Source organism: Schistocerca piceifrons, chromosome 2, assembly GCF_021461385.2.
Source record: "Schistocerca piceifrons isolate TAMUIC-IGC-003096 chromosome 2, iqSchPice1.1, whole genome shotgun sequence".
Classification (NCBI taxonomy): domain Eukaryota; kingdom Metazoa; phylum Arthropoda; class Insecta; order Orthoptera; family Acrididae; genus Schistocerca; species Schistocerca piceifrons.
In genome coordinates, this window is record NC_060139.1 from 73,952,888 (window position 1) to 73,979,839 (window position 26,952).

A 26,952-nucleotide genomic window follows, 5' to 3' on the forward strand; every position below is an offset into this window, starting at 1 on the left:
CATGATGGATATAGAGAAAGAAGTCCCTAAGTGTAGACTATGTGGTGAGGGACATGAAACCACATCACATTTAATCTTTTGATATCAAGTGCTGGAGGCCAAATGAGACAGAAAATTTAGATCATTAACTGCTGAATAAATTGTATCTAACAAAGAATTAGTAAAGGGTCTCCTACTACTCTTTCATGATACTTGCTGGCTTTACTAGAATGACAGAGAGAGAAATTGCACAATATACTCAATTTCGGAGTTGGCAATAGCAGGCTAAGAGCATTATTGCTTTATCTCCCTCTGCCAAACAAATCAAATCAAATGGGAAGAGTGTTTCCATATGAGCTCTAACTTATCTTATTTTCTGGTAATGGTCATTTGATGAGTGTTATGTGTGAGCAGCTCAGTGGATACGTGATAAAGTGCCAGATTACAAATCAAAAGGTCTTGGGTTTGATCCTCAGTCAGTCCCAGGATTTTTATCTGTCACATATCACTTCATTCACCTTTGGCAATGTTTGTTAATGTGAAAAATGCTGTGTTACACCATGGTCCACATTAGGCTGTAGGTCCCTCTATAACTGGCTGAGTAAGCCAGTTCAAAGGTCAGAGAAAGGCAATGGCTTACTGACTCCTGTAGGACCATGGCCAGCAATGCACTGTAGTGTTCAAACCAACCTTCAGGCTCATGTCAATTTACTTACTTTTTACATGGGACAAAGCAATATGTTGTCCAACTCTTCTTGGAACATACCCTCTCAGAATTTTAACAGTAAAACTCTAAATCAAGCACAGCACCTATCTTGTAGCATCTGCCGCTTTGGGTCTTCTCTGTCTCCTTTATTAACCCAATCTGGTAAGGATTTTAAGCTGATGTGCAATACACAAGAATCACGTGAACTGGTGATTTGTGAACTGTTTCTTTCATGGGTGAATTACATTCCTTATTATTATTCAAACAAATCTCAGACTGGTTTCTGCTTTTAAATGAGTATTATGTGATCAATCCACTAGGTCACTACATACAGGTATTTTACAGTTATTACCATTCCTGTGATTTATTGTCCACAATGTAATTAAACAATAAAGGATCTCATTGCCTATTTATAGATAATATGTTACAGTTATTTACATTCCAGATCAATTGCCAGTCTCTACACCAACTGTTGATCCTCTGTAGGTCTTCTGCATTTCACTGCAATCTTCGAGTATTACAATCTTCCTCACAAGACAACAGCACTGTCCATAAAGAAACTCATGGAGTTTCCAATGTTAAAGGCTAGGTCATTTACATTTATTATAAACAATTAGGACCTTGTAACACTCCCATGTTGGGTACCCCTGAAATTCCCTTCACACCTGCTGATTTTGTTCAATTAAGAACTACAGCAGAAGTGTAGAATTGTTTACAGGCAAAGGCTTAAAGAAAAGAAACGTGGCTTGCGCAGTAACCCTTTTTTGAGCTAGAGTTCCCCCCTCTCCCACACACATACCTATGGCACCCCCAACATGGCGTCAGCTGAGTGAGTAGTGGGTGTTGTAACTGTGACCATTTCGGTCGCGGGGTTGCCGAGAACAAAAGCGCAGCGGGACTGAACGGAGCGGCCCGCGAACAAACAAAATGGATGAACAGCAAAGGATGGGCACGAACAACAACTGATGACCGAGCAAGACCCTACAAACAACAACATGCAAGAAGCAACGGGGTCACAAGCGAAAAACCTCAGGAATCAACAACATCCACTCGTACATGGAGACAAGCAAAGTAAATGCGCTGTCTGTAGGTGAGATGTCGATAGACTCACACGAATATCAGACTGCCTCACTGAGAGAGAGGCAAGTGCTTAAATACATGATAGGGTACGTCGCTATTGGCCACTGGGACCACGTGATCCACCGTGGCGCCGTCACATTACATGCAGACCAGGAGCGTGCGCAGCCACAGCTTACAGCACGACAGCTGCAGAGACCTCTAGTGGTAATTGAGGTCCATGCTGTCTGGCGTGGATTTGAAACCCACGGCACTCGGTACCAGAGTGGGGGTTGTGTCAGGCGGAGTGGATAGAGGAAAAAAAGGGTGATGAGAGTCAGACAGAGGGGGTTGGAGGGGGGGGAGAGCGGGCGGGTGGGTAGTGGCTCAGAGGGAGGCAGCAGGTTTGCCAGCTAGGAATGTGGGAGGAAGGAGTGGCAGATGCAAGGGCTAGGCACGTGATGCTCAGTTGTTGGAGCCAGTGGGGAATGGTACATGGTGGTGACGACATGGGAACATGAATTGGGAGGAACTTACTGGAAGGAGGAGGAGGAAATTGTTGGGTGGAGGGTGAAGGGACAAAGGTTACTGGAGATTGAGGCCAGGATGATTACGGAGTGAAGGCTGTGTTGTAAGGGTAACTCCTTTCTGCATAGTGCAGAAAAATTGGTGGTGGAGGGAAGGATCCAGATGGCAGGGTAATGAAGCAGCCATTAAAATTGAGCATATTATGCTCATCTGTATGCTATTCCACTTGGCGGTGAACTTTGTTCTTGTAACAGGTTCATGATGTGCATCCATTCTGGAGGACGGCTGGTTGGTAGTCACACTGACGTAACGATGAGCTGTGCAGTGTTTGCAACAGAAATGCTACATGACATGCCTGTTTTCACAGGTTGCCCGGCCTTTGATGAGGTAGCATAAGCCTGTGACAGGAATGGACTACAAAGCGCTGGCTGAGCGGATTAGGTAGGTCTTGCACCTTGGTCTGTCACAGGGATCAATTTTATATTCTGGGCATCCAAAGCTGTTGAAAGGCATGATGTTAAGACTTCTGCTGACAGCTGGGAAAGTGGTTATTTTATTGACACACACCTGATTTTTACTCACAACAAGGTTTAGCCACAGGACTGCCACCTGCATATTGCTTAGCAAGTATTTTTGTAACTAACTTTGAGCAAGAATTCATGGTAAAGTTCTGTCAGCATGTCAGGAGATTAATTTGATGGAATGGATACGATGATGATGTTTTCATATTATATTATGGTTTTGGCAGGATCTAAATAGTCTATAAACAAAAAGATACAGTGTACTGGGTAATGTATGGAGATTGACATTTTACCTTTTTGGACCTACAATTGACCGTAAAAAAAATGGAAAACTTGGCTTTGATATTTACCAAAAACCAAGCACAACAGATCTCGTTACACATAGGCAGTCGTGTCACCCAAGGAAATATAAATCCGTAGCATTCCAAGCCATGGTAAACCATATGTATGAAGTGTGCCATACTAGTGAAGCTCAAATAGCTTAATATGAAGTTATATAGCGTATAGCATATCAAAACAGTTATGAACAAGAATTTGTTAATGCAATTACCATAAGCATATTAAAAAACAAAACTGTTCTTTCCTATAACTGATCAGAGACAGATCTTATATAAAGCTTAGACCAGCCAACCAGATAAAAGAACACACTGTTTTCAGAAGAATACATCTGGGTGCAGTATCCAAAAAATAGGCGGATCTATGACACCTAACAACAACATTTCTGCCGATCGGATCTAGGTAGTACAGTCAGACATATGCAAAAAACAGTGGTAAATCAATACAATGAAATGGGTGTATGCTTTATTAAATGCTATGATTACCCTAAGAAATACATAGGGCAAAGCGGTAGGTCATATGGCAAAAGATTTCAAGAACACATTAATTTAAATACTCCCCAATCTGCACTAACAATGCATTTATGCACTGGAGAACACAGCATCACAAACCCTTCAGAAAATTTAAAAATACTTTATAAAAAGGAGAAACACCATGTTTTGAATATATATGAGGATGTAGAAATTTTTAGAAAAAAAAAAGAAAATGTACAGTTCACATTGAGTAATCAATTAGAATTAAAGAACCACAATATTATAACTAATTTTGATTGTTTACACAATTAGCTATTAGTACGTCATAAAATTCAATATTAAACTGGTTAGTAAAGAGAGCAACCCAGAGCTCCCAGTCATGGGTATATGATGTCACACGGTCCACAAGTTAGTTTCTGTTCTGCCAGCCTTTTTGCCCATCTTAGTCACTTGTGTGGGCTGTTTCTACTCTTCCCACCAACATCTGGGTTGCCCTACCCTCGCACCAATAAGAACGTATATCTTACACCACTACACATAGTAATTTGCATTATGCCCCCACTAATCACATCAGCAGTGACTATTTTACAGCCAATCCAGTTTTTAAAAAAAATTTCTGTACTGTTCCTCTCTACAAAATATTTCTTCTTTTAAGTGTAGGAATATTTAAGAGCAGATGATGAGCAGCCTCGCAGATGTTAAGGTCATACCATCTGAGGCCTTAGACAGCGACCATCGGCTGTTGGTAGCCACCCTAAGAGAGAAAAAAGATAGGAGGGCAACAGATATACAGGAGAAAAGGTTGAAGACATGGATGCTGAAAGAGGATGAACGGAGGACCCAGTACCAGACACTGATCAGGAAGAAGCTGCCAAAGGAAGATCAGAGAACAGTGGAAGAAGAATGGGGCGATTTTAAGAGGGCTCTAGTTGAGGCAGCTGAGACTGTGTGCGGAAGAACTAGCACAAAGAGGAGAAGTAGGGAAACCCCATGGTGGAACAACATATGTAAAGAGGCAGTACTTCGAAAGAACAAAGCCTTCAGAGAATGGTTCCAGACCCGAACAGAGGAAGCTAGGGTAAAATATAAGGAAAGCAAGAAAGCGGCACAGACCATAGTAAGGGCGGAGAAGAAGAAGTGGATGGAAAAATGGACAAGAATGTTAGAAGAGGACAGTGAAGGGAACAAAAAAGTACTTTACACCATGGTAAGAAATAAGAGGAATGACAGAAGCGAGTGCCTGAGGATCATGGATAATAATGGAAGAGTTGTGGAGGAAATGCATGAGCTCAAAAAGATTTGGAAGGAGTACTTTGAAGATCTGTTGAATGCTGCCAAGCAGGTAACTAACAGCGATGGAGAGCCTAAGGCAGCAGACGATTATAATAGTGGGGAAATTGATGATCTAACTTGGAATGAAGTGGAAGAAGCCATAAAGAGGATGAAAGGGGGCAAGGCACCAGGTTGGGACGAAGTAACAGTGGATATGATACGAGCAGCAGGAGAAGTAGGAACACAGTGGCTATACAGAGTGCTGAGGGTGGTGTGGAAGGAGAACAGAATTCCTGAGGATTGGAAGAAAGGAATTATAGTCCCGATCTTCAAGAAAGGGGATAAAAGGAGATGTGAGAACTACAGAGGAATCACCCTGCTATGCCACTGTGGAAAAATCTATGAAAAGATGCTGGAGAAGAGAATAAGAAGCAGTATTGAAAGTAGACTGCAAGAGGAGCAGTACGGTTTCAGACCGGGAAGATCAACAACGGACCTCATATTTGCGGTAAGGCAACTGCAGGAAAGGCACTATGAGTACGGGAAGGACTTAATCATGGCCTTTTTGGATATTGAGAAGGCGTATGACAGTATCTGTAGGGACAAGCTCTGGGATGTGCTGAACGCAAAAGGGATAGATGAAGAGATTACACGAAAAGTCAGAAAAATGTATGAGGGAAGTGAGAGTTGTGTGAAAGTGGGGAGGGAACGTACTGCATGGTTCAAGCTGGAAAATGGGCTGCGACAGGGAAGTGCACTTTCGCCTTTATTGTTTATTATTGTTATGGATGAAATCCTACAGCAAGTATCAGATGCAATTGGAGATCATAAAATGAAAGTAGTGCTTTTTGCCGATGACCTGATGTTATGGGGAAATTGCGTGAAGGAGGTGCAAGAGCAGTTAGATGCATGGGAGGCAACGGCAGCACAATATGGAATGCATTTCTCTGCAAAGAAAAGTGAAATAATCGTCACAACAAGGAAGAAGAATAGGCCAAATGTGGATATAACTTGTGGAGGGGAAAAACTACAAGTGGTAGAGAACTTCAAGTACCTGGGAAGCGTGATTGAAAGTAAGGGGGGAAACACAATGGAAATAAATGAAAGATGCAGAAAAGCAGGGCAGTTCTACAAATGCATTAGGGGGCTTATTTGGAGCAAGGAGGTGCCACAGAAATCCAAGGGAATTATATACCGAACCTACTTTGTCCCCATATTGACATACGGAAGTGAGACATGGGTAATGCACAAAAGCGACAAAAGTAGAATACAGGCTAGTGAAATGAAGTTCCAGAGGAGCAGGTTGGGTGTAACAAGACGAGACAGATTGCGAAATTTGTATGTGAGGGAAAGACTAAAGGAGGAACCAGTACAGGACAGGATAGAAAAATCAAGACTGCAGTGGTATGGACACATGAAGAGAATGGATGAGGGAAGAATTCCAAAGAGGATGTTTGATCTGCAACTGGAGGGGAAGAGGCCCAGAGGAAGACCAAGAGATAGATGGGTGAAGGGAGTGAAGGAATGTGTGATGAGAAGAGGAGAGAACTGGACGAAGGTGGAAGAGGGGGAATGGTGGAAAGACAGAACACGGTGGAGAGGCTTGTGTTCCCGACAGACCCAGCCAGTGGCTGGAAACTGTCCAAGATGATGATGATGATGAATATTTAAGAGCAAGGGTCTATAACTACACTAAATTTAAAAAAATTAATGGATCACATCTTTGTCATCCTTTCTTTGTCAATGCAATGTAGACGATTGAATAATAAGTATATCTTAACCACAAGTGATGGGTACACCTATGACCTTTTAACATTGTGAGTAATTTTAGATATTACCATTTTAATTTTAACAATCCACAAAGCTGAGACATTGTACATTATTCTTTACCATGTATGTTGCACCTGATGATGCAGCTTTAGGCGGCAAAACTGGTTGCATGTCAATAAATCATCATGCACTTTAGGAGGGGTGGGAAGGATCTTGAGTAGAATGACCCTCATTTCAGGGTGTAATGAGAGAGAATCAAAGCCCTGATGAAGGATGTGGTTTGGTTATTCCAGTCCAAATTGATATTGAGTGACAATGGGGGGCAATCCTTTGCAACTGATTCCTGTGTGTAGTGGGAGATTGTGGTTGGTTGGTTTTGGGGAAGGAGACCAGACAGCGTGGTCATCGGTCTCATCGGATTAGGGAAGGATTGGGAAGGAAGTCAGCCGTGCCCTTTCAGAGGAACCATCCCGGCATTTGCCTGGAGTGATTTAGGGAAATCACGGAAAACCTAAATCAGGATGGCCGGACGCGGGATTGAACCGTCGTCCTCCCGAATGCGAGTCCAGTGTCTAACCACTGCGCCACCCCGCTCGGTGGGAGATTGTGGGTATGTGAGGATGTAGCATGCAAAGTCTGTTTTTGAACTAGGTTCGTGGGGAGTGGTGAAGTATCTGTCTGTGAAAACATTTCTGAGAAATACAACATAATGGGCAGAGGATTACTTGTCACTGCAGGTATGTCATCTATCGGAGGGCATGCTGTATGGGAGTGATTTTTTTGGTGAGGGAGGGTTGACAGCTACAATTGGCAACATGGGATTGTTGTGTTTGTGGATTTTGGTGAGCATATAGAAGCATGGTGTCAATGGGGTGAGGAGAGAGATGGACTTGGCGAAGAGGTTCTGGGAAGGGCCTACGGATTTCAGTAGGGATTGGAGATAATGTTGGACTTCTGGGATGGTATCATTATGGCAGAAATTGGACTGGAAGAGTTTAAACAGTTGGCAGAAGTCTCATGTCAGTTAGTCACTACTCACTCCCGAACACTGCTCAGTTGGGATAGTTGTAATAACATAGACAACAGATGATGCAGTTTGAGAATGTCTTAATAAATATTATCTTTGATTTTTTAATTATGTTGCCCTGAGAAAGCAGGTTTGGCACATAGCAAAAATATGCAGAAAAAGGTATACTGGAAGCTACTCGTACAAAAATTTGAATAAGATTTTGTAGTATACTTAATCAGTTTTCCATGGACCGGTTCTAACTAACGCAGCCCAGCCTCAACCTACAGTAACAATCCCTCCCCAAACACTCCAGTCAACAGTTTTCACCCCATCTGCCGTATCATCTCCTCCTCCTCCTCATCTCCCACCCTGTTTATTTCCCGCCCTCTGCCAATGTATCTGGCTGTCTTTCCCTGCTCCTCTCCTTTTTTCCCCACCTCCATACCCCACAATCTCCTGACACTGCACCTGTTCGCAGTCTTGTCCCTCCATGACTCACCAGACAGCATTCATCTCTCTCTCTCTCTCTCCCCCTACCAATACACTACTATCTCTTCCCCTTCCCTGCCCCCTCCAGATTCCAGCCCGAGATGTTGGAGTTGGTGGTCGTGTGAGCATGGGGTGTGCTTTCTTGTGTGTGTATCTCTTTTATTGATGAAGACTGTGGCTGAAGTGTCTTTTAATTGTGCCTATCTGCAACCTGACATGTCTTTTTTATGGTAAGTAGCAATCTGTCTTTTCCTACATTGTTGATATCTCTACCTGGAGTTTACAGTATTTGATTAACACAGCATATGCTAACATCTGTCTCATATTCTACTAGTGAGCACGAATTTTTCTCTCATGTGACATCTCAACCTCTCCACGAGCAAAAGGTAGCAGAGTCAGAGAGATAATGTGTGTTGTTGTATTAAACTAAGTAATTTTCTGTGGCATGGCAAAGAAATAGATTTCTAGGGCACATGCTAGTGTGAGCTCAAGTGTATCATAGTTCACTAAATTACACAGATATGAAAACAACCTTCAGAAACTGTACAATTGAGATACTGGGGTAGCAAAAATGCTGAACAGGATTTAAGCTCAAGAAAAATCCTTCCTCAAAATAACATAAAGTGAAGTTCATAGTCTCATAAAATTCGAGAGAGAGAGACTCCAATAGCACATTCTGAAGAAGTAACATTCCTTCTAGAAACAACACCCATTATAACAAAGATCTCCACAACAGATACAAACTGAAAGTTGCAGCATGCTGTAGCTTTGGGTTGGTTTATTGGGAAAGTCAGATAGCTAAAACGCAGAACAAGCATTTGAGAAAGGCTACAATTTTTAAAATGCCCCAATTGTGACAGCCTCATCTTGCACCAATGTCATTCACTATTGCTTTACACATATGGTGAGAATCAAAACTATGTTACCAATTACTACACTAAAGTTAAATATTGTACATGTTTGGTACATAGTTAATAGATGCATGTTAAACACAGACGGTTTGGGTTACAGTCACACAAGTTTGTGGGCATTTCAGTTGAGCAGTAGCAATTTTGAATCACTCCATGTTTATTAGAATGCTAAAAATAACAAACTTGTCAAAGAGTTCGAAAATACTGTACCTGAAAGCAGTGTTTTCCGTTTTGCAAATATTTAATAATTACTACTCGAAGATAACTGTTTTAATACCTCATAACACCATATCCATTCTGCAGCCCATCTTTCCACTCTCCTTCATAAGTGGATACTGCTGGAATGTCTAATTTCCCAAATCCATGTTGAAGGTTGTTCTGAAACTGCCCTATATATGTTTTTCCATCGGGCCAGACAAGTTTCCCAGATCCTTGCATTTTACCACTGCACCATCGACCTGTAATTATAATATGCATAAAATATATATTCTAAATATAGTGCTAGAACAGTTTAACCTATTTACCATGAAATGTAAGAGAGATGGCAAGCATCTGTTTATCCTTTATTGTTTTGTGTGTATCTGTCTGCTGTGTTTATAGGACAGGATTGCACATTCATTATGTGATAACATGGTTTTTTGGCAACAACTGCCTTGTATGATTGCTGCATTAAAAAGTATTCTATTTACTTATTAGCCTGCTTACAAATAAAGAAATATTTTGTTGTTCTTTATGTGGCATAGCACTTTCTGAATTGTATAATGCCTTATACTGACTAGAAACTTGTTTATTATTCTGAGGTTATATTTCTGTGTAACAACATAGTTTCACAACTATTACAATATTACTTGGTTGAGACAAGACAAACAGCACCTTGGAAGAAATTAGTTTCATGCACTGGCTGTACTTTACATCCATTTATTTTATTTTGTATATTATGACACTTCAGCTGAGTAGCCATTTGTTTAACCTGTTAAACACAGGCGTTTTCGGTTATAGTCACACAAGTTTGTGGGCAATACATGATAGGCTGGGCTTAAGAGCTGTAGCCGTGATATCTAGTTCATTGCAAACTGTAGTATACTACCAAGCTATTTACTAGTGTGAGCGAACACTGAACTGCGTGCGGTGATAATTTGTGGCAAACAAGTCAAAGCTAAACCTGTGCTTATCCCTGACTTGTTTGCCACAAGGTATCACTGTACATTGAACTGCTTTCCATTACTGAGTTACAGGGTACTACAAGGATCAATATTAAGTTTTTGTCTCACATGTGATCTCCTGATAGTATGCACCTAAGGAAATTAAAGCAGATGAGATAATTGAAGCTACTGTCATTTTTCGCGATGCTCCAGCATCTTCAAACACAAGTTTAACACTCAGACCAGTATGGAGAAAAGATTCAGTATTGATACAATGAAGCAACAATAATGTAAAATCCTCAATCGATTACAGTCAAAAGTATACACAATTTAAGATTCTCAGGTAAATGTACAAAACAAGAAAACTTTATCAAGCTATCCTCCAGTCTCCAGTGGTTAAGGAAGTTATCAACCAACCAATAAAAGAATGGGAAAATTATGGTTTTGGAAGTATTAGACAAGGCAAAAATTACTACCATGCTCAAAAAATACACAAATATCTATTTAGAAAAATTGTGTGTTGTGTGACAGAACTGCTGGTCAGTACTTATCTTCCAAAGACGAAATGTGTAGTACAGCTGATACACTCATATAAAAGAGAGACACCACATAGCTTTTGGAAATAATAGTTCCCTAGTCATAGAGGAGAGAGAGAAAAGTTGGGGAAGGTTAAAAAGGAAGGGCAGGTCATTCAAACACCAATGTGAGAGAGAACCACCTGCAGTGATGACAAAGGTAGGCAATGATGAAGTGGCAGGCATCAGAGGCAGTAGGTCACAGATGGTACACTAGTAACCATTGTGCCAAGTTCATTCCATAGATGGTAATGTCATAGTGAGAAGACAGATTAGAGGTAAGGAGACGCATAGTGCAATTAAGGTCTGGGAAGAAAGAGATAATCACAATATATTTTATATTTTAAGAAAAAGAGAGGAGGGAATGTAATGACAGAGATTAAATTCAAGAGGTTGTCAGTATGCAAAGTTGTGTGGGAGGGCAAGTTTCTATCTTCGGAGTACACAGAAATTAGTATTGGGTGAAAGAATCCGAATAGCCCTTGCGGTGTACCACACAGGGGAGCATGTTCAGCAACTGGGTACTGAGTGTCCCCAAGGCAGACAGTTCTACACCCATTCATGTGCTTAGTCAGTTCAGAGATGATCAAACACTGGAAAATCCAGGATGGAATGTAACAAAGTGTAGTCGCTACTCACCATATAGCAGAGATGCTGAGTCGCAGAAAGGCACAACAAAAAGACTATTGTGATGTGAGCTTTCAGCGAACAAGGCCTTTGTCGAAAATAGATTCCCCCCCCTCCCCCCCCCCCCCCACACACACACACGCCACACACACACATACATATGCACATGGAACTCATATACACATGACTACAGTCTCTGAGAGACTGTGGCCATGTGTATGTGAGTTGCATTTGTGTGTGTGTGTGTGTGTGTGTGTGTGTGTGTGTGTGTGTGTGTGTGTGTGTATTTTTGACAAAGGCTTTGTTGGCCGAAAGCTCACTTTCCGACAGTCTTTTTGTTGCGCCTTTCTGCGACTCAGCATCTCCCCTATATGACAAGCAGCAACTATCCTTTTCATAATCTTAATAGAAATGATCAAACCTACACAAAACGCTGTGCAGTGGACACAAGTTAGTCGATAAATAACATGTGTTTAACAATTTGCTCTGCCTCTGATATTGTAGCATGGTGAGGCAGGAGTAGGTGATAGTGGGTGGGTGTCTGGGGCAGGTTCTAGAATGAGAATTGAAGAGGTAGGATGCTTGGGGTGGGGATAATGGCTTGGGAATCTATATTACTAAATGGCTAATCTCTGGCATGGTCATCTAGTTCCAGTAGTAGGTTGCCCATCTAATGGCTTTCAGGGGCAACAAAGACTTTATTTCTAATATTTCATACAGTTATTGACCAAATTTAAAGAACAAAGATTTTAAATTTAAAGAACAAAGATTTTATTTCCAATATTTCATCTAATTATTGGCCAAATTTAAAATAGTATCATATTCTACTTATTAAGATGTCTATTCTTATGTCAAAAGTTTAATACAGTATGACAAGTATTACAGCCACACACTGTGTACATGTCTTGAGGGAGCACAAAGCATGATGTGCGAATTACCCACATTTAATTCATGCAGTATTTGAAAATGAGATCACTTAGCAACTTTTAACAAACTTTACACATAATCTCAAACCTTTTAAAAACATTTTCTCACTAACAACCCCACAAATGATGAAATGGAAAAAGTTATTGCTGACCACATTTTCACAGTTCATGCAACACCACTTCAGCATTTAGCACAATGTTTTAATTTATTGCTTCTTTACTACTAACTCAATCTGCAACACATTTTACAGAAAGTATTCACATATACCGCTGAATGTACCTGAAACATAAGTAGTTCGGGAAATATGTCACCATAAACATTGAGATGTGTGAAAAACTAGCTTTTGGTTAAAATGGAGTGCAAATTACTCAGACTATACTAATCCAGTGTTTGATAATAAGAGTACTTAGCGACATCCAACAAACTTTAAACACTATTCCTAACCTTTTCTAAACTTTTTCTCATTTACATGCTTAATATCAAACATTTAACACTTGTTGTTGTTGTTGTTGTTGTTGTTATTGTTGTGGTCTTCATTCCAGAGACTGGTTTGATGCAGCTCTCCATGCTTCTCTATCCTGTGCAAGCTGCTTCATCTCCCAGTACCTACTGCAGCCTACATCCTTCTGAATATGCTTAGTGTATTCATCTCTTGGTCTCCCTCTACAATTTTTACCCTCCACGCTGCCCTCCAATACTAAATTGGAGATCCCTTGATGCCTCAGAACATGTCCTACCAACCGATCCCTTCTTCTAGTCAAGTTGTGCCACAAAATCCTCTTCTACCCAATTCTATTCAATACCTCCTCATTAGTTATGTGCTCTACCCATCTAATCTTCAGCATTCTTCTGTAGCACCACATTTCGAAAGTTTCTATTCTCTTTTTTGTCTAATCTATTTATCGTTCACGTTTCACTTCCATACATGGCTACACTCTACACAAATACTTTTAGAAACGACTTCCTGATGCTTAAATCTATACGCGATGTTAACAAATTTCTCTTCTTCAGAAACGCTTTCCTTGCCATTGTCAGCCTACATTTTATATCCTCTCTACTTCAACCATCATCAGTTATTTTGCTCCCCAAATAGCAAAACTCCTTTACTACTTTAAATGTCTCATTTCCTAATCTAATTCCCTCAGCATCACCAGACTTTATTCGACTACATTCCATTATCCTCGTTTTGCTTTTGTTGATGTTCATCTTATATCCTCCTTTCAAGACACTGTCCATTCCATTCAACTGCTCTTCCAAGTTCTTTGCTGTCTCTGACAGAATTACAATGTCATCGGCGAACCTCAAAGTTTTTATTTCTTCTCTATGGATTTTAATTCCAACTCCGAATTTTTCTTTTGTTTTCTTTACTGCCTGCTCAATATACAGATTGAATAACATCGGGGATAGGCTACAACCCTGTCTCACTCCCTTCCCAACCACCGCTTCCCTTTCATGCCCCTCGACTCTTATAACTGCCATTTGGTTTCTGTACAAATTGTAAATAATCTTTCGCTCCCTGTATTTTACCCCTGCCGCCTTCAGAATTTGAAAGGGAGTATTCCAGTCAACATTGTCAAAAGCTTTCTCTAAGTCTACAAATGCTAGAAACGTAGGTTTGCCTTTCCTTAATCTAGCTTCTAAGATAAGTCGTAGGGTCAGTATTGCCTCAAGTGTTCCAATATTTCTACGGAATCCAAACTGATCTTCCCCGAGGTCGGCTTCTACCAGTTTTTCCATTCGTCTGTAAAGAATTCGCATTAGTATTTTGCAGCCGTGACTTATTAAACTGAGAGTTCGGTAATTTCCACATCTGTCAAACCTGCTTTCTTTGGGATTGGAATTATTATATTCTTCTTGAAGTCTGAGGGTATTTTGCCTGTCTCACACATTTTGTTCACCAGATGGTACAGTTTTGACAGGACTGGCTCTCCCAAGGCTATCAGTAGTTCTGATGGAATGTTGTCTACTCCCGTGGCCTTGTTTCGACGTAGGCCTTTAACACTTAACCTCATTTATAAAGTAATCACACATCTGAAGTTACTTTATACATGTGAGTTTGGTTCTTTAGAGAATCAGGAGTTTGCTGGTGTCATAAGATTTCTATGATGATATGAAGGTTAGGTAATAGTGGTTGATCTGGAGAGGTATCATGGAAGGGGGGCCTCTCTTTTGGACTTGACTTGAGAGATTCATAGCCTTGTTGGAGTAAATTAGTGAGGCATTCAAGATGTGGGTAGTACTGGTTGAGGATGGGATACTTCTGAGTTTTTGGAAGTGGGAAGTTTATTAGTCAGAGACTGAGAGGGGGATACTAGCCAGGAGATTTGCTTGTGAATAATATCTATGGGATAGTTGTGTAAGAGGGAAGTCTGGGAGAGATCGTTCACACAGTTCATCTGCACTAACTCTTCCCATCCACATAAAATGTTGGCATCTAGCACCATCAAACCAAAATGCTGCATGCTGTTTGGTGCTGCTTGCAGCAGCTACTATTTCTCATAGTGTTCTTTAGTATCACACATACTCCACAAATTATTAGTATCAAGGACCGAGATCTTCTCCATCTTTTATAAGTAACTGAAATAGTCTGAATCATTATGGAAAGATGCACTGTAATGATACAACTATCTTTTCCTGGGAGTCAGTTAAAACTCCTAATAATGAAATGGTGGATGCCTTGAATCGCAGATATATTACCCAATGTGTCACAACATATATATTCTGAGAATATTTGATGACGGTATACCACTGGAATAAAGCCTTTGGCCATGCATATTGATGTTCAGGGTGCACAGCGATACAATCATCATTCCTCGTCCCAACCTTGTGGGACACAAAGTCCGATTTCTTTAATACGATCATTTGGCCAAATTACATGCATCACCAGTATTACATTGGTGATTAAAATGGCAGTCCTTCCAATCCTTTATGATCAGTCTCTTGGTCCTTGACAGAAAACAAACACAATGAATCCAAGTGATACAAATGAATCTTTTTTATATTCAATTTTAGAATACATCAGAGTTGATCACATCCAAAGTGAACATGTATGACTCAGATTAGGCGTACAAAATATACTGTAAGAATATGAAAAACAAGGGATAAAATGGTTAAATCATATTGAAGGAATGGGTGATAACAGAGATAAAAAAAATAGTGTGCAACTAAAAGCTATAAGGAAATATAGTAGAGGAAGGCCACAGAAAACACAAAAATACCTGTTTCAGGATCAGTGAAAATGGAAAAGTCTTAACACAAGTAATCAATGTTGTTGATAAATGAGCAAAAAGAATAGTCTCAATTACCAGTCTATCATTTTTTTTATTTGTAGATTTTTATATGTTTGAAAGCGTGCCTTAGAATGACTTGTAACAATGTAAGACACAGGAGCACAAGGTTTGCTTCCCTGGTGTTATGGACAACATTTTTATAGTACTCCAGGACGACACATGCTAAAAGATGTCACACAGAAAACATCATTAAAGTGGGTAACATTGTGACTGAGGAGTTACTTTGTGACAATAGCAAATTCCAGTTTTTTACTCTTAAATCCTGTAATTCAGGTCAACAATCAACATATAGCTCAGCTACAGTGTGTTCTTGCATAATACTGCCATTAGTGATGGAAGTTACAAGTACATGCATTACCCTTGAGCTGCTCACAATGAACAGATGAGGGACCAGTATACATGTTGGAGGATGATCTGATCCACTCCCCATGAGGTAACATAAAAACACATAGAATATTGAGGCAGCAAGTACAAGGAGCTGCCAGGTAAGAGATGTGGGAAGACCAACAGAATTTCCTATCAACTGTGAGTCCCAAGAATTTTGTCACCTGCTAGTCATTCTGTTCCCTCGGATGACCTTTGTGTCACAGTTTGTTGATTGTAGTATCACATTGGACTGCACAGTGGTCTTCTCTCTAGGGGAGCAAACTCTGGGACATTGAACTCCTCCCAATAACATGGCCGACATCCTTTCAGCCCCCAAATCGTGAGGAGGTCGTTCTAGCCCAGCTGCTTATAGAACACTATCGTTTTAGTTACAGCCATGTATTAAGTGGGAACCCTGCCCCACTCTGTGCCTGCTGCTGCTATCAACTCTTGATTGTGCACCACATTCTGCCCATTTTTTAACTGTTTACGTTTATGTCTATGTTTGTCGTCTACTTTGTCAGATATTTTAGCAGATGACAGACACTCTGTTGACTGCGTCTTACTTTTGTTCACCACAGTGACATGGCGAATCAAGTTTGATCCACCACGTGGGGTCCTCTCCCATATCAATGATGTTTTGAGAAATTTTGCCTAGGGACGTCCTTGTCCTTAGCTGTTCCTCTTTTAATGTTGTTCGATAAGGCTTTTGCCTTTTTTGCCTCACGTTTTTATTTAGTACTTGTTTTTTCTTATGTTATGATATGGGCACTTACAACCTTAGCAGTACTGTGCCCTAAAACAAAAAAACACTTTCTATCTGGATTCAGCCCCTCCATTCAATGGAGAGTTCATGATGATTTGTGTGACAGCAATCTTTGCTGATTGGCTTATCTTTTCTTCAGCATCACTCTCCTGGATGCCCTTCCAGGTAGGCCTTTACCATGCAGATTGGGATACCTCTTCCTTGTCTGTCATCCCTACCACTCCAACATATGACAGCATTGATGAGTCTGTACACAATTTTACTGGATGCCGACCTTCCGGCCAGCTGCTTCAGCGATTCCCTCTTTTTTGGGATCTCCCTGACGTAAGAGTGTTCCTTGCTGGACCCCCGATATTGCTGCAGCTATTAAAGATCACCGTTGTTCCCTCCAATGCTACAAATAGCATCCATCTCTTGATCATCTCCTGACTTTCAAACAGCTTCATGCCTGGACGATTATCTAATTTAATGCCAGAAACAGATTTGTTGAGAATGGTGTGTCACAGCCATAGGGCCACACACTCCCTCTTTGCAGGTATAGGCAAAGATCAGAAGCATTTTTGGCTGCCGTCATCCTACAGATGTCCCAGGAATTTCTCTGAATTGTGTTATCATCATCAGCCTAGACTCTGTCACTGAGCATTTCATTCAGCATTTTGCCCAGGCCTCGGCATCAGTCCATTGTCTGCCAACATTCCATCTTCTCTTGCTCCCCATCACCTGGAGCCTTATAAACTGTTTTGTGAATGTTAATTCACCAACACCCTTGCTCTCTGCCATGGCATGGCTGCTGGACCATACTGGGTCCACAAGCAAATGCTTTAACATTTATCGGGTGCTAGGCAATGTCATACAATTGCCCTTTCCACCAGTCTCTAGAGCAAGGGGGAATTTCCTTTCCAATGTTGAGAAAGTATCATTATTCCTGTTTTGAAAATGGTAAACTGCCTCTTCAGATGGCTAGCTATCATCCGATGTGTTTAACCAATGCTCTCTGCATGTTACTTTAATATCTTGAGTGGAAGGCCGTATTGAACCTTTAAATCTAGGTATCTTTTGATTTTTACCCAGGTTGGTTTTCACTGAGACCATTCTACTGTGGATAGTTTCTCAGGTGACACCCAGTGATCAACGAAGTCACGAAGCTCTTCTGACCCATTCTGTAGTTATTGCTTCTCTACTGACAACACAGTACTCTCCGCCTCTCATAACATCTGGAGGTTATTTGGGCATTACAATAGGGTTTCCACATAGTGTATACGGGTATATCTCTGTGTTATTTATACCTGAATGGAATGTAGATAGTGTACAAGCAATTTCAGTGTTTCTGGTTGTAACTAACCTATTATTTCATTAGTGTATGAACACTGTTCATCAAATACGATATTTGTGACACTTATTTATTAGGTAATGTTATAATATGTCCCTTGCTACTAACAATTTTAATAAGACAAAGCTGAGCAGAGAACCCCGAGGCACCCCGTTCTCTTGAATAAAATGTCTGACAGAGCCAAACCCACAGATACCTTAAAAACATGGCCTTTTAAAAATTTCTGGATACAAAGGGGCAGGCGACCCTGCAAGCCCCACTCGTATCTAATATGGAGAATACCCATCCTCCAGTAGGTGAATTATGCCTTCTCCAAATAAAAAAAAAAAACACATCCACAGTTGGGCACTTCTGCAAAAAATTGTTCATAATATGAGTGGACAAAGTGATGAGATGATCAACTGCACAGCAATGCCTACGGAATTCTGAGGCTCGAGACACAACACCGACTGACCAATAATCAAATGTTCCACACCTTGCAGACATTACTGGAGAGGGAAACTGGGCAATAGCTGGAAGGAAGGTGTTTTTCCTCACCAGGTTTATGTATGGGAATGACAATGGTCTCACGCCAGTGACTGGAAAATGTGCCATCTGTCCAAATGCACTTATATGTATGGAAGAGAAAGCATAGGGCCTCAGGAGATAGGTGTTGCAACATCAAAATGTTAATGCCGTCCAGTCCTGGAGCAGATGACCTGGATGAAGAGAGTGCATGTTTAAGATCCCTCAGAGTAAAATCAGTGTTGTAACATTCACGATTCTGTGAGAACAAAGATAGCGTCATTGCCTCCGCCACCCATTTCAGAGGGAGGAAGGCAGGGTAGTAGTGGATGGAACTAAAAATGTCTGCAAAATATTGACCCATGGTGTTGGAGATATCAAGAGGGTCTACAATGACATTGTTCACTATGGTCAGACCAGGAACCAGGGAATGAACTACGGTTCCTGAAAGCCAATGGAGATCACCCCAAACAACAGTTAAAATAACTATGAAAAGAAAGCCAACTAGCTTTTCTGCTATCCCTGAAAATGCTGCGACACTACGCACCTAGCTGTTTAAAATAGATATAGTTCATCATCGGGGGATGGAATTTAAAAATGCAGATAGCATGTCTCTGCACGTAGATTGTGTTGCGGCATGCCACAGTCCACCAGGGGACGGGGGCAGATTGTGGTGAGGCAGAGGTGTGAGGTAAGGAACATTCTGTGGCAGTAAGGATAGTGTTTGGAAGGAATTCTACCAGGTCATCAATGCAAGGGGAACTGTGTTCATTGAAAGTAGCCAGTGGGGAGTGAAGCTGCCAGGCAGCTTTGGAAAGCTGCCAGTTGTATGGATGCACATTTGGGATAGGCGTTAGCAAACGAATGCACAGGTGTATGCTCACTTGAGTGTGTGTCAGAGAGAATGGACTATTCAAGATGACGAGCAAGCTGTGCGGTACAGGTTGAAAGATCCAAGTGGGAAAAGGAGTGCGTGGAATTGGAAGGAAATGTGGGTGTATCCACGTTTGAACAGATTAGATTGAGCTGGCTGAAGATATCTATACTGAGAGAACTCTTGTACAGGGGCATTGAGAGTGCAAAAGGGGATTGGGGGCACTGAAGTTGCCAAGCAGCAAAAAGGGAGGAGGAAGTTGAGCAATAAGGTGCAGAACGTCTGCGTTGGTGACAGCAGAAGACAAGGGCGAGTAGACGTTGCAAAGAGAGAAAGTGAAATAGGGAAGAGACAGACAGACAGACAGACAGACAGACAGCGACAACTTGACGCTGGGTATGCACAGAAATGGTGTGACTATAGACATCTTGAACGAGCAACACAACTCCCCATGAGCTGGAGTCCACGGGGAAGGTCAAAACAGGCTGAAGTGTAATGTGAGAGGTGAAAGCAATCGTAAGGGTGTAATTTTGTTTTCTGGCAGCAGAAAACAACTGGACAATATGATTGCAAGAGGAGCTGTAATTCAAGCCTATTGGGTCTGATGCCGCGAATATTTTATTGTAGAATAACCATATCTGATGACAGACAGGAGATGGGTCATATAAGGGTGCAGTCACCACAGCAGCTGCTGGGTGCCAGAATTCGAATGTGCACAATGATCAGTGTCAGGGGCTGGAGGATCCTGGTCCATTAGTTCAACACAGGAATCGGTATTCGGCTTTGGCTGGCCAGTGGACTTGTTTTTGGCGGTGCATCCTGGTGAAACAGAGGTTGGCAGTGTGAGTATATCACTTGGTGACAGCATTTAAGAAGACCACTGAAGTGGAGAAGAGGAAGATCATTTGCCTTTGGATTGCTTAGAACTTTGGCATTTGTCAGGTGCAGACCCAGACGTTGGATGGATAGATGTGTGCAGAAAGTCATAGCAGGAGTACTCCTTTTTGGATTCCCATGCTTCTGTTTGCGAGGCATGCAACTTCACTGGTGCAGGCAAAGGGTTGTTAGTATGGTGTGCACCCATAGCAGGTGAAGATGAGGGTGTGTGCTTGGAGCTGGACAATCTCACAACCATGGCACTAAACTGGAAGTTGCAAGTCTGCATATCCATGTTTTTCGTAGGTTGGAGTGTAGCGAGAACTGTACTATAATTGCTAGAGGGTGGCATACAAGGTTTGCAGCTAGGCAACATTTTGTGAGCATCTGAGTAGGAACCTTTTCGTTCACCCTGATCACCTGAATGGCTCTCTCATTGAGGTAGATTGGACATTCACTGGAGGAAGCAGCATGATCACCCTTGAAGTTGATAAGAGTGAAGAGAAGGTGGTGGACACACACACCCTCATGAGCGTCCGTGCTGCAGATTATGCATTTGACTGCATTTTCGCAAGATTCAGGGTGTGGTTATAGTGCTGACATTTATAGCAACGCATGGGATTCAGGACATATGGTCTGACAGTAATAGCTTCATTGCCAGCTTTAATTTTTGATGGAAGTGCCACATGGTCATATGTGAGGAATAGAGTGGGGGTCGGCAATAATTCTTAATCAACTCTTTTCGTGATGCGGTGAACAGCAGTTACTCCCTGGTCCGTGAGGTATGCTGTTATTTCAGCCTCAGTCAGGCCATCAAGCAGCCGAGTGTATATATGATACCACTGGAGGAATTCAGTCTCTACTTTAACAGGACAGCTGGTGGGAAGTGTTGCAGTAAGCAGTTTCTGTGTTTGAAAAGCACTATCAGTTTTCAAAAGTAAAGCCGCATTGTGCAACCGAGAGAAGGACTTGACAGGACTGGCAATGGCATCTACACCCATCTGAATAATAAATGGATTAACTGTTGTGAAACTGTAACCATCTTTCGTGCGTCACATCACGAGGTATTGGGGTGCAGCCAGGAGAGGCGCCAATTCTTTCATCTCAACTGATTTACATTTTTGAGATGAGGACTCATCATGGAGAAATCCCTCATGATTCCCAGCGTTTCCGGTGGTGCACTTCTTCCTGCTGGGAGGGGGCTCATGGGGGCTCACCCATCTTAGGTGATTGTCCACACCTCAGGTTACACCTCCCAGACTCCAGACAGAGGAACCAATCAGCATGGAGGAAGGTACCAGCTCAGGCAGTCACCCTTCCCTGGGCTACCTTCCCAGGGACTATGTATGAGTCCTACTTGTTGAGCCGGGGCTGGGAATCACGCATTACCCCGTCACGTTTTAGGTGGCAAACGCATGGGATGGCCTTCAGGAACACACAGGGAGGAAGAATAAGAAAACGGAAAAGAGAGATGACAAACACCAAAGTGGAGGAAGAATAAGAAAAGGAAGGACAGGGAAAGAAAGAGGGGTGGACAGGATGAATCCATACACAGTTTTACCAAGAACTTTGGTTTCTCGAAGAAGGCATATGACTCAGACCCCAAGGGAGGGGGAATAGAATAGGAGGAGGATAGACATGCAGCACAGAAAGGGAAGTAGTGCTGCAAAGGCTGGGGCTCCATGGTAACCAAGCACGTACTCACCAAATAGTAGTGAGCCCCCTGGGGGGAGAAAGATCAATGGCTGAGAAAATGCCATATGTCACACTAATGTGTGCGGTAACTCCAGTGTTGAGGAGGCAGAGATCAAGCTCTGTCAGTAGGTCACTGCACCATCTGACAGAGGATTATGGGCATTAAAATCTCCATGGAGAATGAAAGGAGGAGGGAGCTGTCAATGGAGGGCAAGAAGAGCAGGAAACATAGGAGGCTGGTCCGTGGGAGATAAATATTGCAGATTGTTACTGCAGAGTCTAAACGGATCTGAATGGCCATCACTTCCAGTGCATTCTGAAGAGGAACCCAGGACCAAACAACGTCTGTGAGCACCAATGTACAGATACCATCGGAGGCTCACAAAGAGTCAACCATGTTCTGGCAGAAAGCTTGGAGATTCCTGCTTACAACACAAGCTACAGGGTAAAGAGAAAGGAGAGACTGCAATTTTGGAAGGTGATGACAGCAACCATTACAGTTTCATTGGAGGAGAGTACAGGGGTCTGGATGGACAACGAACAGGCCAGTCAGTGTCCATCACTGGTAAGGATGGAGTGACGTCCATGAATATAAGATTGGGTCCTGATTGAGAGGGAGGGGATGTTGGGGGTCTTGTACTGAGACTTATGCATCTTCTTCTCCTCCTCCTTTGGAGGGCAAAAGCAAGTGAAGTCGAGAGAAAGTTACAGCAATATTAGGATGTGAATGAGAGTGACCGGTCTTGAGGTCTGCAGAGCACGGCACCCATGTCTGACTCTAAGTAACAGGCTTGTTGTCCCAGAGATGCCGGGAAGGTGGGTTCCTACAGGGCTTCTTCTCTGACTGAGGAGAAGGAGTGGTTATTGAATGGAGGGAACAGGAACTGTCAGGAAGGAGTAAACTGAAGGAGGACGGGATGGAGTTAAGGAGGAAGAAGGAGGAACAAAGGACGCAACAGAAGTACAGTACACATTAAAGAAACTGTGTTTGTTATGTTTTATTTTGCTTTAGGGCACAAAAACAGGTGAGGTCATAGGCGCCCATGTCAAACCTATAGAACACAAAGACAGGGAGGAGTTAAAAAACGAGTATACGTCAGTCCCAACTGACATTAAGACAGCTAAAAACAGGGACATGGAGAAAGGGCTAAAAAAGACACCACACAGAAATGGAGGTCCAAAACTAAAAATTAAATGGCCTCCACCATATTGCTTTGGCAGATAAAAAGTAAAACGTGGTCAAGAGCCCATGCACCATTTTCTAAAACAGCTGGCAACTCAGATGGCAAACCGAAGCGGAAACGTAAACGGTTTAAATACAGGCATCAGGAAGTGGCAGACAGTTAAAACTTGGGTGCAATGTGTACAAAGCAATGGGGTAGCACCACTTATCAAATGACGATGTCTAAAAAGGCAGTGCCCAATAGGCAGCATATTTAAAATGACCTCCTCCCAGCGGGAGAGCCGAGAGGAGATCGTCCAAACTGCTGGGAGAGGCCTAATGAACTGGAGCTCATTCCCACGAAAGAGGACCATTGGCGATGTCAAAGGCAGACCACCTCCTGACAGATGGCAACACAGAGATCAGCAGAGGGAATACAGGACCTGGTGATCTGAGATACGAGGACTGCAGCCTCAGCAGCCTCGTTTCCAGGCAGACTGACATGACCAGGAACTCACATAAATATCATGCTGGATCCACCAAAAGTGAGCAAGTGACAGTTTTCCTGGACCTGTTGCACTAAGGGATGGGCAGTGTACAGCAAACATAGACTTTGAAGGGTGCTGAGTGAGTCAGAGCAGAGGACACAATTGAAAAGTCTGTGTTGCTGGATGTACTCCGTGGCCTGACACAGGGTGAAGAGCTCTGTGCCAGAAGCTGATACTGAAAGACACAGGCGCCAATGTCGAAGGCACACCCGACACCACAGTCAGTCCGAGAGCCACCAGTGTACACAAAGGTACTATCGTGAAGTTCCATGTGAAGGTCGTGAAACTGAAGGTGACAGAGAGAGGCTGGAGAAGTGTCCTTAATAGGAAGCAAATGAACGCCAAGGTTAACAAGGGCTGCTTCATGGAACCAAGGTGGTGAAGGATTCACACTCAGAAGTAAAGTTGTAGGTAGTGTGAAGTTAAGCCGCCATAGCAAGTGCCGGAAGCGGACTCCAGGAGGTGACAGAGAAGAGGGACGTGCCCCATAATGGCGATCAAAGGAATCATCTAAGAAGGCGGCATAGGATGGGTGGCCACGCATGGCAAACAAACGGCATGCACACCTACTGAGGAGAAAGTCGTGGCGGTAAGACAGTGGTAGTCCAGCAGCTTCAGCATACACTCTCAACCGGGCTAGTGTAAAAGGTGCCAGTGGCCAAATGGATGCCATAATGGTGGATAGTGTTGAGACACTGTAAGAGGGATGGACGTGCAGATGCAGAAACAAAGCACCCGTAGTCAAGTTTTGAACGGACAAGGGACTGGTACAAATGGAGGAAGGTGGTTCGATCGGTACCCCAGGAAGTACCATTGAGGACACGTAGGACACTGAGGGACCGCGTACAGTGAGCTGCCAGGTAAGATACATGGGAGGACCAAGAGTGTTTCCTATTGAGCGTGAGCCCAACAAATTTCATAGTTTCAACAAACAGAAGGGCAACAAGCCCAAGATGTAAAGATGGTGGGAGAAACCATTTGCTCCACCAGAAATTCTTACAAACGGTTTCGTCAGTGGAAAAACGAAAGCCATTGTCAATGCTCCAGGAGTAAAGACAATGAAGGCATCCCTGAAGATGCCGCTCAGTAAGACATGTCTGTGGAGAACTGCAATAAATGGCAAATCATCAACAAAAACAGAGTTGGATATGCCAGGCAGGAGACAGGCCATTATACGGTTAATGGTGATAGCAAAGAGGACGACGCACACAGGACGGAACCCTGAGGCACACCAGTTTCCTGGATAAAGGTGTCTGACAAGGCAGAACACACACGCACCTTGGAAACTCGGTCTATTAAAAATTCCTGAAGAAAACAGGGCCGGTGGCCTGAAATCCCACATGTAAAGAGTACGGAGGATACCAGTTTTCCAGCAGGTGTCATAGGCCTTCTCCAAATCAAAAAACACAGCCACAGTCTGGATTTTCTGCAGAAAACCATTCATGACAAAGGTGGACAAAGTAACAAGATGGTCAACTGCAGAACGCCATGCTCGAAAGCCACACTATGCAGTCATTAGTAAATTGCGAGATTCGAGCCACCATACTAGCTGGGCATGAATCATAAGTTCCCTCATCTTGCAAATGCAGCTGGTGAGAGAGATGGGGCAGTAGCTAGAAGGAAGGTTTTTCTCCTTACTGGACTTAGGTATGGGTATGACGGTGGCTTCCCCCTAATGTCTGGGAAATGTGCCCTCTGTCGGATGTGGTTGTACATGTTGAGCAGAAAGTGTTTGCTTGCAAGAGAAAGGTGCTGCAACATCTAAATGTGGACAGCGTCTGGCCCTGGGGCAGAGAATTGGGATGAACTGAGAGCATGATCTAGTTCCCTCACAGTAAAGGTGGCATTGTAGTACTCATGATTCTGAGATGAGAAGGGTTTCACCCAAGCCTCCTCTGCTCGTTTCCGACGGAGGAAGGCAGGGTGATAATGGGAAGAGCTCGAAATTTCAACAAAATGGTGGCCTAAGGTGCTGGTGATAGCACTACGGTCAACAATAACATCATCTGCTACTCTCAGGCTGGAAATTGGCAAATGGATATTGGTCCAGAGAGCCTTGGACATTAGCAAACATGACAGAGGAAGGGGTGGAACTGTTAAAAGAACTAGTGAATGAAATCCAGCTAGCTTTTTTTGCTATCCCGAAGAACACGATGACACTGTGCACATATCTGTTTATAATTAATGCAGTTTGCCATCATAGGATGATGATTAAAAACGCAGAGAGCACATCTCTGTGTGCAAATTGCGTCGCAGCATGCCTCAGTCCACCAAGGGACTGGGACATGGTGTGGTAAATATGAAGCGACAGGAATGGAATGCTCAGCAGCAGTAAGGATTACATTTGTGAGATATTCCACCTGGTCATCAGAACTGGGGAAATCTTGTTCTTCAGTTGTTGCCAGGGAAGAGTAAAGCTGCCAGTCAACCTTAGTAAGCTGCCATTTGGATGTGCATGCAGGTGGGGTAGGAGTCAGCAAGTGGATAGCACATGGGAAATGATCGCTCAAGTAAGCGTCAGGAAAAATGGACCATTCAAGATGATGTGCAAGCTGGGCAGTGCAGAAGGGTTGGTCCAATTGGGAATAGGCGTGCAAGGAGTCAGAAAGGAATGCGGATGCTCCAGTGTTAAGGCAGAAGAGGTTGAGTTGATTAAGAAGATCAGCCAAGAGGGCACCTCGCTGACAGGTTCTGGGAGAATCCCAAAGGGGATGATGCGCGTTAAAGTCACCGAGTAGCAGAAATGGGTGAGGTACCTGCCCAATAAGCTGAAGGACGTCTACCCTGGTGACACTGAATGATGGAGGGACATAAATGGTACAGAGGGAAAAAGCCAGGTAGGGAAGGAAAAGGCGAACTGCAACAGCTTGAAGATGGGTAGTCAGGGAGTTGGGTTGATTATGAACGTCACTCCACATGAGCAGCATGACATCCCCATGAGATGGAATGCCGATCTCAGGGGGAATGTAAAAAAAAAATTGTGAAAGCTCAAAGCAGTCGTGAGGACGCAATTTCATTTCCTGAAGACAGAGTACAAGGGGACACTGCAATGCTAAAAGCACCCGTAAATCCTCTTTGTGGGACCGAAGGCTGTGAATGTTCCATTGGGGGAGAGTCATGATGAGGAAGAGATGAAGGTCTAATGTGTAATGTGCTGCGAATACGTAGAAACAAAGATCCTTTATCATTTAGCTACAATATAGCAGCTGAGTAACTGGAA

General features: G+C 42.8%; 1 protein-coding gene across 1 annotated transcript in view; it reads right to left on the reverse strand.

Annotated features, from left to right (window-relative positions):
* LOC124777414 (alsin) overlaps nt 1–26,952 on the reverse strand; it is a 206,416-nt gene that overhangs the window by 86,388 nt on the left and 93,076 nt on the right. Inside the window, exon 5 of the mRNA XM_047252811.1 lies at nt 9,328–9,508. Coding sequence (XP_047108767.1) covers nt 9,328–9,508 — 181 coding nt within the window. The remainder of the gene's footprint in view (nt 1–9,327; nt 9,509–26,952) is intronic.